Genomic DNA, 17,997 nt, shown 5'->3' on the forward strand with positions numbered 1-17,997 from the left:
GGCCACTGGAAAAATATAGGGAATATTTTCTGGTTTCAGCAACAAAATGTAATGAAAAGAACACCAGCTGAGAGGCCGACCTGGGTTCCTGTGTCCACTTTTCCTGTAGATCAATTGAGCTTGGTAATAATGCATTTGAGCCTTGTGGTCTTAGATTTCCCCATCAACCTACACCACGGTATTGCTGTGAGGCCCCGAGGAGGCACTACATGCAGAATGGCTGAAGAATACCTTTCTAGAGTGTGCTTGAGTGACAGTCCCAGCTTTGCCACTTGCTGTTTACTTACCCCCAGCTTTTTCATCTATAAAATGGGCATAGAATCACAGGCTTGTTAGGACGATGAAAACAGTTAAGCACTTGAACAGCTCTGAGCACCTGAATGTACAGTCTCAGTGTGTGCTGCCATCATCTGTAAAGTGCCATTAGGCAGATTGGCTGTGACCACAGGCTGCGTTGGCTTTGGTTGAGGTGGCTGCTGGGAAGCTGCTGAAAAAGAAGGTGAATGTTTGACAAAGGATGAAGATGAGACAACTACGAATAAGCAGAGAGGGGGGAGTTCCACTTGCAGATGGGGAGTGAAGGTGCACAGTAACCAAGGAAGTGTCTCCTGCCCCCACGGTGCCTTGGCAAGGAAGCTCACAGTATGTGAGAAGAAGGGGCATCACCTGGTAGCCACGTCTCTCCAGCCCATTTCTATTCCTTCTGTCTCTCTCACTCTCTCCCTCTCTCTCTCCCTTTCCACCCCCTCTCTTTTCGAGACGGGGTCTCACTCTGTTGCCCAGGCTGGAGTGCAGCGGCATGATCATGGCTCACTACAGCCTGGACCTCCTGGGCTCAAGCAATCCTCCCACCTCAACCTTCCAAGTAGCTGGGACCACAGGCATGCACCACCACCCTGGATAATTGTGTGTGTGTGTGTGTGTGTGTGTGTGTGTGTGTGTGTGTGTGTGTGTTGTGTGTGTGTGTGTGTGTGTGTGTGTGTGTGTGTGTGTGTGTGTGTAGAGATGGGGGTCTTCCTATGTTGCCTAGGCTAGTCTCAAATTCCTGGGCTCAAGCAATCCTCCTACCTCTTCCTCTCAAAGCAAGTAAGTGGCAAAGCTGGGACTGTCACTCAAGCATACTCTAGACAGGTATTCTCCAGCCATTCCACATGCAGTGCCTCATCTGGGCCTCACAGCAATACCATGCTGGGATTACAGTCATGAGCCACCTTGCCTGGCCCTATTCCTTATCTCTTTCAGCACAACGTGGGCACCAATTTCCTGCTGTATGGTAAGCTCCTTGAAGGCAGAGTTTGTATTTATCTTTGTTTTCCCACCAGCCTAACACAGAGCCCACACCTAACAAGCTCTGGACAAATGCTTGTTGGTGAGCAATCCATCCTGGGCTATCCAGTGCACTGATCACATCCCAGATAACCTAGGGCTCTGCACTGAGCTGTGACTCCACCAGCTCAGCCACAGGATTGGATGCTGTGCCTGTGACCTGAGGATGTTAGTTACTCTGTGCTAATGCCCTTACCTGCAAATGCGTGCAGACTGTGTCCTAATCACAGGCAGAAGGAGAAAAGGCACAGGCACCAGCTGGCTTTCCTGGGTTTCCCATTTTCCTGTGACCTGCCCCTCCTGCCTGGAAACCTCTCAGGAGGATGGCATGTGGCGGTGAGTGCCGTGTAATTGCTTAATGGCAGGAATGGGTGTAGGAGGAATTGCAGAGATATGGGAAGGGCAGCAGGCATGACAGAAAGGCACAGCATGCCAAGAAAGACACTTTGCCCCATGAGAACTTTGGGAGGTAATGGGAGTCACCCTGTCTTTCTATTTCCTCTTCTCCACAATAGGGGAAATACAAATACCCACTTCTTTGTCAAAAAGGGCACAGTGCCTGGCACACAGAAAGTGTTTAAATGCTTGTTGAATATCTCAATGAGATGTTGTGTGAAACAATGCTTTGTAAATACTAAAGCGGCACTGTTAAAACTTTTTACTAAAGTACTCTAAATGCAAAAGAAAAGGTTATACGTATCCCCACAAGGTTGGGGGAGGCTGAGAATCTCACCCAACAGGAAGCCTGGAAGGTCTTTTCAAGGCTCACACTTTGTTTAAAATATGCTCACACAGTTTTGCATTCAGCTCCATGATATATGCAGATTTATTCAAATGATAATTAGATATTTTTATTTCTTTTCTTTTTTTTTTTTTTTTTTTTTTCGGAATCTTACTCTGTCACCCAGGCTGGAGTGCAATGGCACAATCTCGGCTCATTGTAACCTCCGCTTCCTGGGTTCAAGCAATTCTCCTGCCTCAGCCTCCCAAATAGCTGGGACTACAGGCATGTGCCGCCGTGCCTGGCTACTTTTTTGTATTTTTAGTAGAAACGGGGTTTCACCATGTTGGCCAGGCTAGTCTGGAACTCCTGACCTCAGGTGATCCGCCCACCTTGACCTCCCAAAGTGCTGGAATTACAGGTGTGATCCATCACGCCTGGCCAGATATTTTTATTTCTTACCACTTAAATTACCTACCACTCCTCCTCTTTCTCTCCACCCTGGCAAAGTGGGTCTTCTAATAAAAGTGGATCTTCCAGGAAGCAGGAAGATGTGGCACTTCTATCTGGGGTATTTTGTGTTCCCAGAATACTTCCAGCATTCTTGTTTAACAAGCATTGTGTAGGACTTCTCTTCAGATTTAGTTATTTGTGTTTAATATTTTACACTTGATCTTAGCCAAAAGACCAAGAAGCGATGTCTGTTTAATATTTTGATGGCCAGCCTCCGTACCTTGCTTTACTCAGAGAAAAATAATTGGCTTTTGTCCATTTGGTCCAATCAATGCGAGGGTCCAGAATGCACCCCTTCCCACCCCTTCCTTCCTCGCTGCGGCGCCCACAGCCCCGCCAGCAGGCAGCAGTTGCACACGTCCGAGAACAAACAGCCTGCCGGGCTCTCCACCAGGAACCGGAACTCGACAGCCTGTTGCGACTCTTCGTGCTGTCTGCTCCTCTGACATCTTGCCTCTCTGGGGCCTGCTCTCTCCTCCCGGCCCCGCCCGCCTTGCCTTTGAGTTCCCACCTGCCTCCCGCGGTGGAGGTGTCAGGTCAGGCATGCTGCATCCTGAGCCCTCCTCCAGCTGCCTGTGCCCTCGCCTGCACACACAGCCTTCAGCCCCGCATCCCGCTGGAAAGCGAATAGCGCTCCAGCTCTTAAAGACCTCCAGGGGAGCAGTTTCTACAACCTCTGCAGGAATCTCGTTCTAACATCTCACAACTCTCATACAGAAAAAGGCCTTCTTTTCATGAAATCTCAATTCCTTTCTGTTGCAATGAGCATGGAGTTGCTTTTATTCTCTGCTAGTTTGAGCTATACTTAAACAAGCCTAATTCCTCATGATATTCTCCCTGCCTCACCAAAGGATGGAATATTGGCTTCACTTCTGCTCAGCCCTCATCTATGGTGTGTACGGGCCTGGGTCTAGGCTGGGATCCTGCCTCTGGGGTGTGAACAGAGCAACACTGAAGCAGCGAGAACCCTTTACCACGGAGGCAGGGCTGAGCCAAGGGTAGCCCTGAGCTCTTTTGGGTGCCTGGAAGTAAATAACTGACACTGACTAAGGGCCTCTTGTGGGCCAGACCTTGAAGAGGTTTATGGGAAATGTAAAACCAGGTCTCTACCTTCAATAACAGTATCATGAAAGAATCACTTACTGACTCAACTCTGTGGACAGTGGAGAATGCACTGATTTTGGCCCAAGAGACTTACATTTGCATCCCAGCTCTGTCTTTTTTTGTTTGTTTTGTTTTGTTTGTTTGTTTGTTTGTTTTTAGACGGAGTCTCTCTCTGTCCCAGCTAGAGTGCAATGATGCGATCTCGGCTCACTGCAATCTCCACCTCCTGGGTTCAAGCAATTCTCCTGCCTCAGCCTCCCAAGTAGCTGGGATTACAGCACCCGCCACCACACCCAGCTAATTTTTGTATTTGTAGTAGAGACAGGGTTTTGCCATGTTGGCCAGGCTGGTCTCAAACTCCTGACCTCAGGTAATCTACCGGCCTTGGCCTCCAAAAGTGCTGGAATTACACGCGTGAGCCACCGTGCTGGGCTCCAGCTCTGCCTTTTATTAGCTGTGCTACTTTGGGCAAGCCACTACACCTCTCTGAGCCTTCATTTATGTGTCTATCTCATAGGTGTTTATGAGGATTTTTAAAAATTCTATAAAGTGCTACGCAATTAAATGATTATCATACATTGGGGTGGGAAGAATATGAAGGAAGGGCTCTACATGTCTGCAATAGGAGAAATGCTCATGTGATGTGCTAAAGGGCTTGGAGGAAAAGAAAAGGATGAAAATGAGTGGCATTTCACAGGAATGACAGACAGAAGGAAGTGATAGTTGGGCACAGAGACTGGGGAGAAAGAAGGGAAGAAGGAAGATAGCTATCATTTATGGAATGCTCACTCTGTGCCAGGCGTTCGGTTAAGGCTTTGCGTACATTATCTCATGTATTCCTTATGAAACGCCCGTCATGAGGTTTTATTATCTTCATTTTACCCTTGCATATGGTAGGTCATAACATACCTCCATACCCTCAAGCTGAACCCGTGAGATATCCATCCTATCTATAATGGAATTTGGTGCCAAGATGAGGATACAGCTTTATAACAAATCAGAGAAGAACCAAGCAAGAGATGCAGAGATAGGTGGTCGGGGCAGAGGGTTTTCCACAAACCCTGGTTAATGACATCAGAAGAGTAATCAGAAATGATTGCCCTTACAAATTTCAAACATGGATTTCTTTTTCCAGATGCCATCGGTTTTTGTCCACCTTGTTAGCCCTCCACTTCTATCTACTTCCTGGATGGCCCATTTCCTTACTCTTCTCTTTCTCTTATGTCCCCTTTCTCTCTTCTTTACCCTTCTCTTTCTCTTATGTCCCCTTTCTCTCTCTCTCTCCCCGCCCCCCTCCTCCACCCCTCCCTCCCCGCCCCCCTCCTCCACCCCTCCTCACACATGCACACATACACAGGCTCAATTGCCTTTTCCATCTTCTTTTGGGTCAATGTCTGACTCTACGGATGACAAGCTCTCCATGCTCAGTTTAGACATTGAAAACAGGCTATAGCTACAGACACTCTTCCCACCCCACTTTGCTCCCTCTCCCGATATCCTCCCTTCCCTTTCTCTCTTCTCTTGATTCTTCCCCTCCTTTTATTTACTCCTTCCTGTTCCCCTTCCTCTTCTGTTCACTTTTCACCCATTTCTCTCTCTTCCCTTAGGATGGAAACTGACAAGGGCATCCCTAGCTCAGGAGCTCCCTGGCATTTGCTGCTAGTAAATGTATGCTACCACCACCCAACTGCTGACAGGGTTTTTCTTTTCTTTTCTTTTTTAAACCATGACCATGAGCTCATGTCTGTCAGAAACCTGGCTTGGTTGGCAGCTGGATATGCCAGACCAGGAAGGGCTGGAACCTGAAACAGGACCTGTCCACCAAGGCAGGGCCAGGGTCTGGGGAGGTCCTGGGAGCTGGAGGCAGAAGTGAGGCCAGGTTGGGGGCATGTAAAAGGAGGCTGGCATGAGGCAGTTGGCAGAGGTTCAAGAGGGCAGTTGATGCCTGGAATGTGGGGCAGCAGGTGTTAAAGACTCAGCCACAGGGAAGAAAGGAAAGCATCCGGACCCCAGAATCCTAGGCCCTGAGGTCCTGGGTCACGGGGTAGGGCAGCAAGAGGTGAGAATTGATGGAGACCCAGTGACTGGAGCTGGGGGTACCAGCAAGAACTCTGTCAGAAGAAAAAGGTAACAGTGGGGTCCTAGGACCTGAGAAGAAAGGTAGAGCAGGACCAAGGTCAGCAACAATGATGAAGATCCAAGATGAAGCTTCCCTGCTGTTGACTTGGAATCCAGGGAGCCCATTTATCTTGAAGACTGCTGGCTGAGCGTCTCAAGCAGGGGTAGAGAGCTGTGTGGTCGGGGCCCACCAAGGCTTCCCTTTTCCCATCTCCCTCCCTACACACATTCTTAACCAGCCCCTCAGATTGCAGAGCCACCCCCACAACAGTGTGGGAAAACCCCATAGCTCATTGGACACATAGGCAGGTGAGTTCCTGGAACCCAAGACGTTTTGGCACAGGTTAACATGAGCAGACACCTGCTTGCCTCATTACCCCCAGGCTTACCCCTGCCCCACAGCCTCTAAACTTTCTAACCAGACTTCCTCAGGATTCCATCATGTCCTCCTTCCTCCAGCATCCCTCTCCTGGGGCTGCTGTCTGCCTGAAGAGTTTCCCTGCAGCATGCGCTCGCAGCTCAAGGTCTTCTGAATTAACTCTCTGGCCATCTGGAAGACTCCTTTCTGTGTCTGTGATGGCTCTGGCTCTGGCCCTGACTGAACCATCCCCCAGGGTTTGTGGCTTCTCTAAAAGAGTTCCTGTCCAACTTTACCCTTAACCTACCTCCCCTCGAAAATCCATCCTGTACATCTGCCTCTTACAAGCCACAAGTGCATCTGAAACTCATCGGCCATGTGATAAATGTGTACTCCTTGGAAAAAAGGGACGACCCCTCCATACGACTTGGTTTGAGAAGGGGTTATTTCCTCATACTCCCTTTAGCTCCTCATTTCTTTTACAGTTTGTGGTTTCCCATTTTCAACTATTGCTGTTTTTTCCACCCCCTTACAAAAAGATTCATTTCTTTTGAGACAACCAAGCCTAAAATACACAATCCCTTATCTACAATTCCAAATCCCCAAATCTCTGAAAGTCAAAAGGATTTTTGTTTTGCAAGTTTGATGCCAAGGCTCATCTGGTAGCAAAATCTGACCTAAACTGATGTGAAGTTACTTTATCCTCACACCTGCTTAGTGTAAACTTCATATATTTCGCTGCAGAAATATTAATGTGTCTGATTTCAACATGCTGCTCAAGGCTTCGCTGAGAATGTTTATGTATGGTGCCTTTCTGAATTCTAAAATGCCTCTGGCCTCAAGGGCTTCAGATAAGGGTGTGAGGAACTGTACCAGCCTCTCTGTTCTCCTATGACAGAACTCTTGGGACAGAAGCATCTCTAAGATCTGGTGTCTTGACTTCTCACACGGAGAGCGAGAAGATAGCCAAGTAATCTTCTAATGTAGAGAGAGAATTAACAGAGTCATTTGTCAATGAAAGGACATGGGGTCTGGAGGTTGTCTTCAGTGTTTCCTACAGTTTTTGTCCTGTCCTTAACTTGTTGCATGACTGTTAGCAACTTGCGTAAAGTCCAACATCTCTGATCCTGGACTTTAGAAGAAAACTAGCTCCTGAGAACTCCTGCTGCAGTGATGTTGATGACTAACACACACAATACGTCTTGAGTTTTTAGAAAATGAAGTACTGTATAGCTTTAATAGTATTTTTAAGTAAATAGGTTTAATTGGAATAACTCAGCAAATATCTACTGTGTGTTCACTCTGTGCCCAGTTTCATGCTGGGTTCTGTGAGGTAGTCGACTGTAAGGTACAAACTCTGGACGTCAAGGGGCTCATATTCTGACAGGGAGGCCAAGTATCACTGAGTGAAACAATTAGAGAAAGAAAGCTAATGTGCATCACAGGTGATAAGATGGTGTAGACCTGCAGGAGAGCTGAAAATTGCTGGCCAGGGCAGTTTTGGAAGGTGGTGCAGGAGAGGAGACTTGGTTTGGGTAAGAACAGATGAGAAAACACTTTAAGCACGTTTCCCAGGTAAGAATGAAGAAGTTTGTGGGGTAACACTCTGAAGAAAAAACAATTTCACTGGGGTCGAAGGACTGGAGCCTGAACAAGATGCATGGGGTAAGGGTGTGCTGAAAATGTGTGTATTAGTCGGCTCAGACTGCCATAGCCAATACCACAGACGTGGAGCTTAACCACAGAAGTTAATGTTCTCACAGTTCTGGAGCCTGGAAGTCCCAGATCAAGGTGCTGGCAGGTCTGGTTTCTTCAGAGGCCCTGCTCCTGGCTTGCAGATGGTCTCCTCCTGTTACTCACGCAGGCTTTCTCCTGAGGACGCACAGAGAGAAATGGGAGATCTCTGGTGTCTCTCTCTCTTCTTACGAGGACACTAGTCCTATTGAATTAGGGTCCACCCTTATGATCTCATTTTGCCTTAATTGCCCCTTTAAAGGCCTTATCTCCAAATGCAGTCACATTAGGGGTTAGGGCTTCACTATGTGAATTTGGTGCGGAGAGGCACAATTCAGTCTATAACCGTGTGCATGTGCCTCAAGAAAGCTGGGTGTGTTTGGGCAATGTGGGAGGACAAGAGATCTATCATGGGATTGGGGGTGGGGCAGGGCTGGAGCTCTGAGCAGACACTGACATGAACTGAGCAAATGGACATCGACGACATCAGAGAAATGAGAAATTTTCCAACCAGAACTGCCTGGCCCACTGCGCTCAACCCTCACAAGTTCAAGTGCTGAAGCCAGATTGTATTCCCTGGAGCACTTCCTGGCTGGAACATCTCCATCATTTCCTGCATTTTTCAGTCCTTCCCTAGCAGCTTTGGTCTGTTGTAACCTTACCTGGCTAGCTGCAGGAAAGTGTGAGATTATTACAGAGTTATTTTGCACAGAGCACCTATTCACATCTGGTTGCCTAATGCTAATAATTACCGTGCTGGTTACTAAATCTGTCAGGTCTGGGTGAGGTGAGGCGCTACAGCTGGGGCTGCTGTGCACAGCTTCGCCGGAGGAGAGAGAGGTGAGAACAAAAACCAAGAAAGGTGTGCTCAGATGTTTGGGATTGAGTGAAACTGGTTAATTACCAGTCACTTGCTGTCTCCCTGAGTTGGAGTTTCTGGCTAAGGAATGCTCATAGATCAGACAGAATATGACAACCTGCAACTTATTTCCACATGAAGAGGGTGGTGGGGACCAAGATGCAGAGAAAGTGTGGAGACAGTCTCTCAGGTGCCAGAGCCTTGGCTAGATGACTTGGATGCCCTCAGAACAAGGTGGTGGCATGTTCCAGCAGGGTGCAGAGCCAACTTGACTCCTTATGCAGACAGCTGGGGATCAGATATGGCCTTGGGGCAGTGTCTATTTGCCGATAGATGAAGGTTCTTAATCAGAGCCCTAGATTAAGTTTTAATGATCCACGAACCCTCCTAAAGTTGCATGTCAACATGTGTGTATGTGAGTGAGCATTTTTATAAGCAACAGATCCATAACATTTATGAGATTCTTGAAAGGTTCTAAAGGGTCTGTGATCCCCAAAAGAAGGGTGATTATAAACTACTGTCCTAGACCCCTGAAGAAACAGGTTGACATTGGACAGAGCCCCAAGAGACTCAGGGTTCCTAATGATCCTGAAAGTATACTCAAGGTTGTGTGTGTGTGTGTGTGTGTGTGTAAATGTGTGTGTTTGTATATTTTTCTAGAAAAATGATTCAGTAATTTTTGCCAGATTTTCAATGGGGCCCACAACCCTTAAAGGCTTGATGGGGGCTCAAAAAGCCAGAAAGTTTGTCTGTGCCTAGCTATTTCTTTTCGGAGGAAGATCACAGATACCTGAAAACAGAGCCCAGAGTAGGTCCTGGTAGTTCTGCTCAAAATCTGTGGGTAACAGGGGCCAGGGGCTGGATGTGTGGCCCTTCATAAAAGAACACATTCAAATCATGCTAAGAGTCAAGGTCCCAGAAGCCAGACTAGTGGGTGATGGTCACAAAAGCGTCAACGGATGGGAAAACAGTCCTAGCTCCTTCCCTCTCCGATGGTGGATTCCCAAGTCTTTCTCTTCTGTAGTCCCTTTACCCGGCTTTCAGAAACCCAAAGACCTCACTCACAGAAGCTCAGAATTCATTCAATAAACACTGAGTGCCTACTATGTGCCAGGCTCTATTCTAGGCGTAAAATAAAGGATTTGCCTTCAGAGTGTGACCCACCAAGGCCAGTTTCCTGCCTGGACAGGGGTATTTTGAGCATTGCTGATCAAGTGTGTTTTTCTGGTGCTTAGAACCCCCATTCCCCTGGTCCAGAGAGGCAGAAGCCATCCTCCCCCTCCCCAGCGGCAGCGGGTTGGGGACGAGGAGAGGCGGGCAGTACCTGTGATCAAAGCGGTGAGGGAGGCTAGTAGGACGCCGGCGGCAGGAGCGGGAGGGCCAGGCCCGACTCGGCCACTGCTGGGGTGGGGACTAGGTGGGACGGGGTGGGGGCACTGCTGGTGGGGACAGGGGGTGGGGTAGAAGCGGCGCTGCCCGCAGCCGCCTGGGCCTCTGCTCGCCTGATCTCTGAGCTGCGCTCGCCCGCTCCCCTCCTGCGGGGGCCGTCGCGGAGCCCTGCTCTCCATACTGAGCAGTCCCCGGGAGGTGCTCGGACACGTCCCCAGGCTGGATAAAGATCGGCTCGGCGCTAGCTCCGTAGTCGAAATCTCGCCATTAGCGCGGCTGGCGCGGCCGGCGCGGCCGCTATGGCCCGGCCCGGCGACGCCAGATCGCTATCCTGGGGGGAAATGGGAAAGCAGTGCCGCCGCTCCCGCCGCCACCCTCGGTCCTGCACGCAGGGGTGGCCGCGGGGTCCTGGGGCTCGCCGCCCTCCCCTCCCCCTTCGCGTTGCTTCCCTGCGCTGCCTCCCGAGGGACCCCCGCTTCCCTCTGGCCTGGGGCCCCCAGCGCCCAGCCAGGCGCCCTCTCCCCTCCTCGCCAGGCCTCGCTGCCGCCTGAAGGTTATGCGACGCAGTGGCGGGGCGCGGGGGGCGCCCGCCCTCGCCGCCGCCTGCGCCGCCGCCCACCCCAGTGCCCGCCGCGCCGCGCCGGGCCAGCCTGGCTGCCGGCTGCTGCCACCGCAATCCCGGTTCCTAAATCAGCGCGAGGAGGCGCTCCCTCCCCCCGCCCGGCTCTCCTGGCTCCCCGAGCCGCGATTGGCTGCGAGGGCGCCCCCCAGCCCGGGCCCCCGGCTCCAGCTGCCGCGCCATTGGCTGCGGGCCTCCGCCAGCCTTTACATAAGCCCGGGCGCGCTCGAGTGGAGTTGTATAAAGCGAGCGCGCGGCGTCGGGGCGGGAGGCTCGAGGCCAGCCCGGGACCAGGGGCTGGGAGCTAGCAGGCAGCGGCGCCGGCGGCAGAGGCGGCAGCGAGCGCCCGCTTCCCACGCCCCCAGGCGGCGGGGCCAAGAGCTGGAGGATGGCTCCGAGCGCTGACCCCGGCGTGAGTATCTGCACTGGTGCCCCCCACCCTAAGGCGGAGAAAGTTTCTCCAGCTCTGCATGCCCCCCGGATCCTCCCGCGAGGGTGGTGGGGACGCCGCCCGGGAACCCGGGAAGACGGGGATCGCGAAGGCGGCGGCTTCGCTCCTAACTTGCTTGGAGGCGCTGGACTCGATTGGCGCGCGGAGCCTCCCCCGCGGGCTGGGGGCGAGGCAGGGGCTAGGTTGGAGGTGGCGGAGAGATGGGAGCTGAGGTGTGGGGGCGACAGCCCGCAGCAGGCGGAGAAGGCGTGCTGGAGGTCAGCTGTCAGGGGAGGGGGCCTCTGGGGCCGGGAGGGGGCGGAGCGGGTGAGGAGGGATGTGCCGGGCTATCGGGAGAGTCTCCCAGTCAGCCAGGCTGAGACCCGGGCCAGGGAAGCCACTGGCCTCGGCCGAGTGCCTACGCTTCCAGGCTGGGGAAGAGCCCCGGGGGTGGCTCTTCCTCCCCTGGGAAGCCGAGCTCCCGGGCGCAGCGCTGGGTGGCAGAGAGCTCCGGGAGCCAGCCCCGCGCGCGACGTAGCTGCTAGCCGCCTTGTGCTGGACGAGGTGTGGTCTTCCCTTCAGGCTGCCTCAGGCAAGCCGGCTTCAGGCATTCCAGGGGAACTGTGAGTCCTCCTCGACCCCGTGGGGGCACTTGGAGGCTTTGATGGGGCAGCCAGGCCGGGCTTGGGGGCATGCCCGGCAATGCAGCGCACTTCTTTGCAGTACAGTAGTTGGGAACCTGGTTAGTCCCGCTTCCGCAGAAAGCAACTCAAGAATCCAAAGTCATCCCAGCCTGGATGGAAGCTTCCCAGAGTGGCGGGGAAATTCTCCTAGGGTTGAGAGCTGGGGGGGCTTCCTCCGGGAATGACTAATGAATATTGCTGCTGCTGCTGCTGCCGCCGCTGCTGCTGCTGCTGCTGCTGGTGGTGGTGGGTGCACCCAGTGTGGCTTCTGCACATCCCAGGAGATGCTTCCGTTCTCCTGACAGGACACATTCTTGAGTCGCACTTGAGGTATCTTCTGGGATGGGTGCAGGACTTTCCACGTGAAGCCAGGTGGAAAAGAAGGGAAGAGGGTCCCAGGACAGGGGACAGTTCTATAGTGTTTTCTTGAGTCAGGGGAGAACTCATGTGGGAAGAGATAAGCGATTGATGGAGATTTGGAACCCAGACCACTTGGCACTGGAGATGTCCAAGACTGAATTAGAGCTCACTGAGAGTCACAGAGTACCTCACCCTCAGCCATGGGGGAGGGGTGGAGGCTGGAAAAGTGGGAACATGGTGGCTGTTCCAGCATGGTTCTTGAGAAAATGTTCCCTCTCTCTCTCTGACTTGGTTAAGAACATCCTTCTGGCAGTAGGTCCTAAAGTCAATTTAAGAGGTAATGAAGGGAGTTGAGGGTCTTGATGATGGCACAGAGGACCACAATTAGAACATTCCCGTTTCTGGTGGGTACTAATGGACTCTGGAGAAGGTCGAAACGGTGTGTAGGGAGTCTGGGGAACCTGCTCTGTGGCTGCTCATTTGAGGCTGAATCCTCCACCTTATCCCATCCCTGAATGTACGTGGATGTTCAAACTCCTAGGGTACCTGCTTCAGGCTGGAGATATTTTATGGGGGCTATCAATCCATATCCCAACCCCCAGCTCCATCGTTGTCTGCTGCAGGCAACATTTTTCTGCTGCGTTTCCCAAGACCTTCTCTCCACTGGAGATTTGTGCAGCGAAAGACCTGCTTGTTGCTGTTTCTTCCCTTCTCCATCTGGGCTGCACCTGGTGTTCTGAACCCTGGTGTTTATTCCTTGGCACCTTGATATTTGGTTAAGACGTCCTATGGCTGCGCAGGGGTGCCCCTGTGAATGTGTGGACCAATGGCCTGTATAATTCTAGGGAGTGAAATAGACTCTTATAGAAAGAATACCACCAACCAGGAAGGCAGTCCTATTAAACAGCTTGTGACAGCCTCTCATGCTCAAGCGCTCCCTTGCTTCCGTGCTGAGGCGATGGAAGCCTAAAGGTGGAGCAGACTCCTTGGTGTCCAGTAGGGGGCGCCAAAGGTACCTAGCTCAGGACCACTGACTCTCACTTAGTCTTGTCCTTCACTGGCTGTAGCAACTTAATGCTTTAAGGCAGCTCAGGCTACAGCCTTCAACCACCACCATTGTAATTGGAATCCTTCTACCACATGCTTCCTGAACTTCAGGTGGTCCTGTGATCTCGGGTGCAATGGGGCAGGTGCAAGCACAACATTCCAAAGAGAGCTGGTACACAGCCCCACCCTCTCTCCGGGATCATTCCTTTGTGCTTGGTGCCGCTGTGTTCTTTGAACTCTTTAAGGGTTCTTGGAGTTCCAGAACATTAGAGCCAGAAGCAAAGAGCCTTGGAGAGCATCTCATCCAACCCCATCTCATCCCAACATTCACATGTACATTTAATTTACAGATGAGAAAACTGAAGCTGGATAAAGCCAAGATCACATGGCTATTTCGTGGAAGACATGGAACTAGGTCCTAGGATTCCCAGCGCTCGATTCAGAGCTGTTTCCACTCCAGCGGCCTGCTTCCTCTTCACTATAAAGATGGACATACTTTCTTTATACAGTAGGCACTCATAGTTATTGACTGACTAGGCTTTGGTAAATTAATACATCCCAAACAGTTGGGGAGATTCTCTTTGAATCTGTTTTCCAGAGTGAGGAGGTGAGGAGAAAATACAGTTCTTGTCATGGACATACACAGGTCATAGAAATTCCTAGTTATTCTTTCCCTCCCTCTACAATCTCGTCTCATTATTCCAAGTGGTGTTTTAAGCAAAAGCCATGCAAGTCCAGGTTTCTGTCTGTGCATTTAGGAGTCAGAAGTGCCCAGTCCCTCACTGTGGTCTTGTAACCCAGGTCTGGAGCACCAAGGAATGCTGGCGTGGGGTCTCTCTGTCTTGCAGTCACACCACTGCTGGTGAGACCTCCCAGATTCAGATTCTAGAAGGATTGGAGAGTTTCCAAAGAGTATTTGCCTATTTCCCCCACCCTTGCTGCTCCTAGCTCAAGGTCAGAGTGCCAGGACATTCTATTTTGGCAAAATCCTTATGTTTGGACTTCTTAGGTGACCTGCAAGATACTACCATTTCCATTGCCCTTTCTTCTGTTCCAAGAGCCTGGCTGTTGACATCTGAGCTGGGCTCTGGGAAACACGTTTGCTGACTGGCCTGTGGGCTGCCCCCTTTGTTCTTGTCTCCCCACCTGGCTTCTTTGCACACTGGATGGACTTCCTCCTGGTTCTCCTTGGAGCCTCAGCATACTCAGCAGCCTACCCTCATAAGAAACCCACTGCTGCCAAGCCGGAATTCTGAGAGGCGGAATCCTCTTCTCTCCCTAAGGCTCACGAAAGGGATGCTTGTTGCCAGGGAAGATGCTTGAGTCCCCTCCTCTCCCTCGTGCTCACAGAAGATGAAGTTGGAGCTTCATCTTCAGCGGGAGGAGGGAGCTGGCAGGATCACGTGGACCACCTGAGAGCAAAAGCCCCTCTCTTTAAACTGGAGTCTTAAGAGGCTGTGCTTGAGATCTCACCAGCTCCTAGCTTTACCTGGTGAAATGAGCCTGCATTCTCAAGACTTGGTCTGGTTCTGGATAAGACCAGAGGAATATACTTACATAAATTGTGGTTATAGTACAAGCTCTCTGGACTTTTGTTTGAATGCGGGAGTGGGTAGAGAGCTTGAGAAGTGGCATTAGACTATGAGAAATAGGAAATTGTCCAGTGGGGCTTTTATGAGCCCCACCGGATGGCTGACCCTTCCCCCTCTCATTGTAATGGTAAGGACACAGGCTTAGAATCTGGTCTCCACTTGCTAGCTTAGAACAAACCACTTAACCTCTGCAAGCCTCAGTTTCCTTCTCTGCTAAATGATGAGGCTGACAACCATGTGATGAGGGCAGGGGAGCGAAGCTGGAGGGAGACAGTCTTTAGTATTCCTCTGCCCTTGGTTAGAGGTAAAGAGGTATTCACTTGGAAGGGGATATTATTGCTGAATCACTGGGAAACCCGGAGTCTTCTTTTTCCCAGTGAGTGAGCCTGAGTGCCCAGGTTTGCACATCAGCCTCTGCTCACAGCAACATCTGGGCTGATGGGCAAGGCCTTCTTGGTAGGGCTCCCTCCTTGCCTCTTTCCCTGCCCCACCTCAGGGTTTTCACTTTGGGGTTCTGCCATGCTTGGGGAAAAGAAATCTTATGGGTCCCAGGATAATTCTGAATGTGATGGAGGGCCCTTAGCTATTGATTTCTAAGGAAGGATCTTTCTGCTGGGAGAAGCCTTCCTCGGAGCCTAGTGATTTAAGAGTGCTGACAAATTCGTGCTCACTGAGCCTCCTGCAGGCTGCAGATACAGGCTTCCAGGCCAGCCTGGGCTCTGCTAGGGATTTCTGGAGAGCCTGGCTGGTTGCTTAGGGGACATAAACCTGTGAACTTTCCTTAGGAGAAAGTATGAAATCAATTGGTTCATTACCAAACCAAACACACCCCGGACCACTTAGGGCATTTAAGAAATAAGAAGTAGCAAAGGACTGAGAGGTTGTCTTTGAAAAGTGTGCAGAAAGGTGTGAAAGGGTTGGGGAAAAGGAAGGGAGAGGAAGACCTTTTTTCCCCTGAACCACTCATGATTTTGACCTTATCGAAATCCTTGAATGGTGACTAGAGGGGTTATTTTGTTCCCCCTCCCAGATATTTGGCAATGTCTGTAGACATTTTTTCTTGTTACAACTGGGGAATGGGGTGCTACTAGTATCCACTAGGTAGAGCCCAGGGATGCTGCTGAACATCCTACAGTGCACAGAACACGCCTCACAACAAGGAATTATCTGGCCCCAAATGTCATTAACACCAAGATTGAGAAGCCCAGGACTGGAGCATTGCAGCACAGAATCACAGCACATTAGAGGTGGGAGGGATTTTAGAAGTACTCTCGTCCGATTCTCCCATTTCACAGCTGAGGGCACTGAGATCCAGAGAGGAGAGGGAAGCAGCCAGGATCACACTGCAAGCAAGTGGCAGAGCTGGTCTGCAATTCAGATCTGCTGTCTCCTGAGACCGTTTTACCCAGATTCCCCCAGAGTTGTTGTGAAAATTAAATGTGAGCTGTGAAAACAAAAATAAATAGAAAATTATAGAGACTATATTAATATTTCTATTATTAAGAATTGGGAGTTTGGAAAGTTGTATTTCTGGCTATGCCACTGACTCATTGTGTAATATTGGACAAATCATTCTCCCACCCCCATGCCTCTCTGTGAGTGTGTGTGTGCGTGGTGGTGGAGAGGTGGTCCTAGCGCAAAAAAAAAAAAATGTATATTATAATCATTCTCTTTAGAGAAAGATCCAAAGATTTGCCCTTCAAAAACCCTAGACACTTAAAAAAAATAAAAATTTTCCTTGAAAGAAATCATGTTGACTTCGTAAGAAGCAAAGCATTTACTTCTTGGAAAAATTCCAGTACCCTGGCCCTGTAAGTTGGTTCCAGCCCAGGAAATCTGATCAACATCCGGAGGAGAAATTGATAGCTCCACAAATGACAAGAGGCTGGATATGTGCCCCATCCCTTCAAGAAAGGGAGATGGCGACTTCTCCTCCATGCTTTCCTGCTCAACCCTCCTGGCCCAGAAGTTCTACAAGGAACTTCAATGAGGGATGGGAAGACGTGTCATTAATTAGTGAAACCTTGTTTATTTAACAGACGTATTCTTAAAGAGCTCTTCCAAGGGACATTTTGACATATTACTTTAATTAGCTATGGAAGAATTGAGAGTGCAGAGAGTATAAAATGACCCTCTCTGTTGTTTCCAGTTACTCTTATCTTTGTTTGCACCCGACAAGTACAGTGACAAGGTCATGGGAATCACTGCTGAGCCCTGGGAGTGTCCCGGTGACCTGAGGATGGACTGCAGGGACTGCTTTCTTTCCTTACATCAGCCTTCACCTATCTAGAGAGCAGCCACCTCGGTGGAGATTCCTGCTTTGGCGTTCCAGCCCTCTATTGATGTAGACCTGTCTTAAAGGAAGCATCGTGTTGTGCAAATTTTAACACAGCTCTTAGGAAGGGGAACAGGCCTGGGAGCTGGAAGCTCCCCCCAGAAGGGCAGAGGAGCTCTTGTAGGATTGGCGGGAACAGCCTTGGTTGGTGTTTTTCACATGAGGTCTGACCCTGGTCTTGTCCTCCTTGTGCTCAGGATCGGAAGTAGGAAGTCACCTGAGGCTCCCCTGAGAGGACTGAGGTGACATCCCTCCCTTCCCACATGGGAGCATCACTATGTAGATTCCTGCCATGAATCTTCTACGTGTCCTGAGGCAGGTCCCTTAGCCTCTGGAGGTCAGTCCCTGTAATCAGAGGAGCTGGGTGGCAGGCTCTTTCCGTCACCGGCAGTCTCTTCCTCTAAGGGGTTGCACATTCCCTTTCACTCTGGTCTCTAAGAACAGGCTCTTTCTTAGAAATCATCATCATGCACCTCTCATCTGAGAAGCTGTGTATATCCAAAGAGGCTTTTTTCAGGTAGGGAAATAAGAGTCCTCAAGGAGAAATGCTGCCTTGTAAACAGTATGAGGGAAACACCGTCATTTGTTCTCAGCCACAAATTCAGTGCCTAGCATGGCACTTGGCATGTGGAGGGGCTCAGTAGGTGCTCAGTGGGTGCACAAATGAGTAAGTGAATGTTGGTGGCCATTCTGGGGCAGAGGTGACCCTTGGTATTCGATTGGATCTCCAAACCCACCTTCCATCTAGCTCCTTCCCAGAGCCGGCACAAGGACTATGTAAACCTCCAAAGGTCCCCTGATCAAGCAGC

At 50.6% G+C, this 17,997-nt stretch overlaps 1 protein-coding gene across 4 annotated transcripts in view; it reads left to right on the forward strand.

The window, feature by feature from the left end:
• The first annotated feature begins 10,047 nt into the window (after positions 1-10,047).
• CRTAC1 (cartilage acidic protein 1) overlaps positions 10,048-17,997 on the forward strand; it is a 165,644-nt gene continuing 157,694 nt past the window's right edge. For 2 of the 4 annotated variants that reach the window (XM_032134906.2, XM_032134913.2), the window contains exon 1: positions 10,980-11,153. In XM_032134906.2, coding sequence (XP_031990797.1) covers positions 11,130-11,153 — 24 coding nt within the window. In that variant the 5' untranslated portion in view covers positions 10,980-11,129. Of the gene's footprint in view, positions 10,072-10,979; positions 11,154-17,997 lie in introns of those variants that run through there. The other 2 variants (XM_032134898.2, XM_032134890.2) reach the window with 2 other exon arrangements.

Source organism: Hylobates moloch, unplaced genomic scaffold, assembly GCF_009828535.3.
Source record: "Hylobates moloch isolate HMO894 unplaced genomic scaffold, HMol_V3 SCAFFOLD_3, whole genome shotgun sequence".
Taxonomy (NCBI): Eukaryota; Metazoa; Chordata; class Mammalia; order Primates; family Hylobatidae; genus Hylobates; species Hylobates moloch.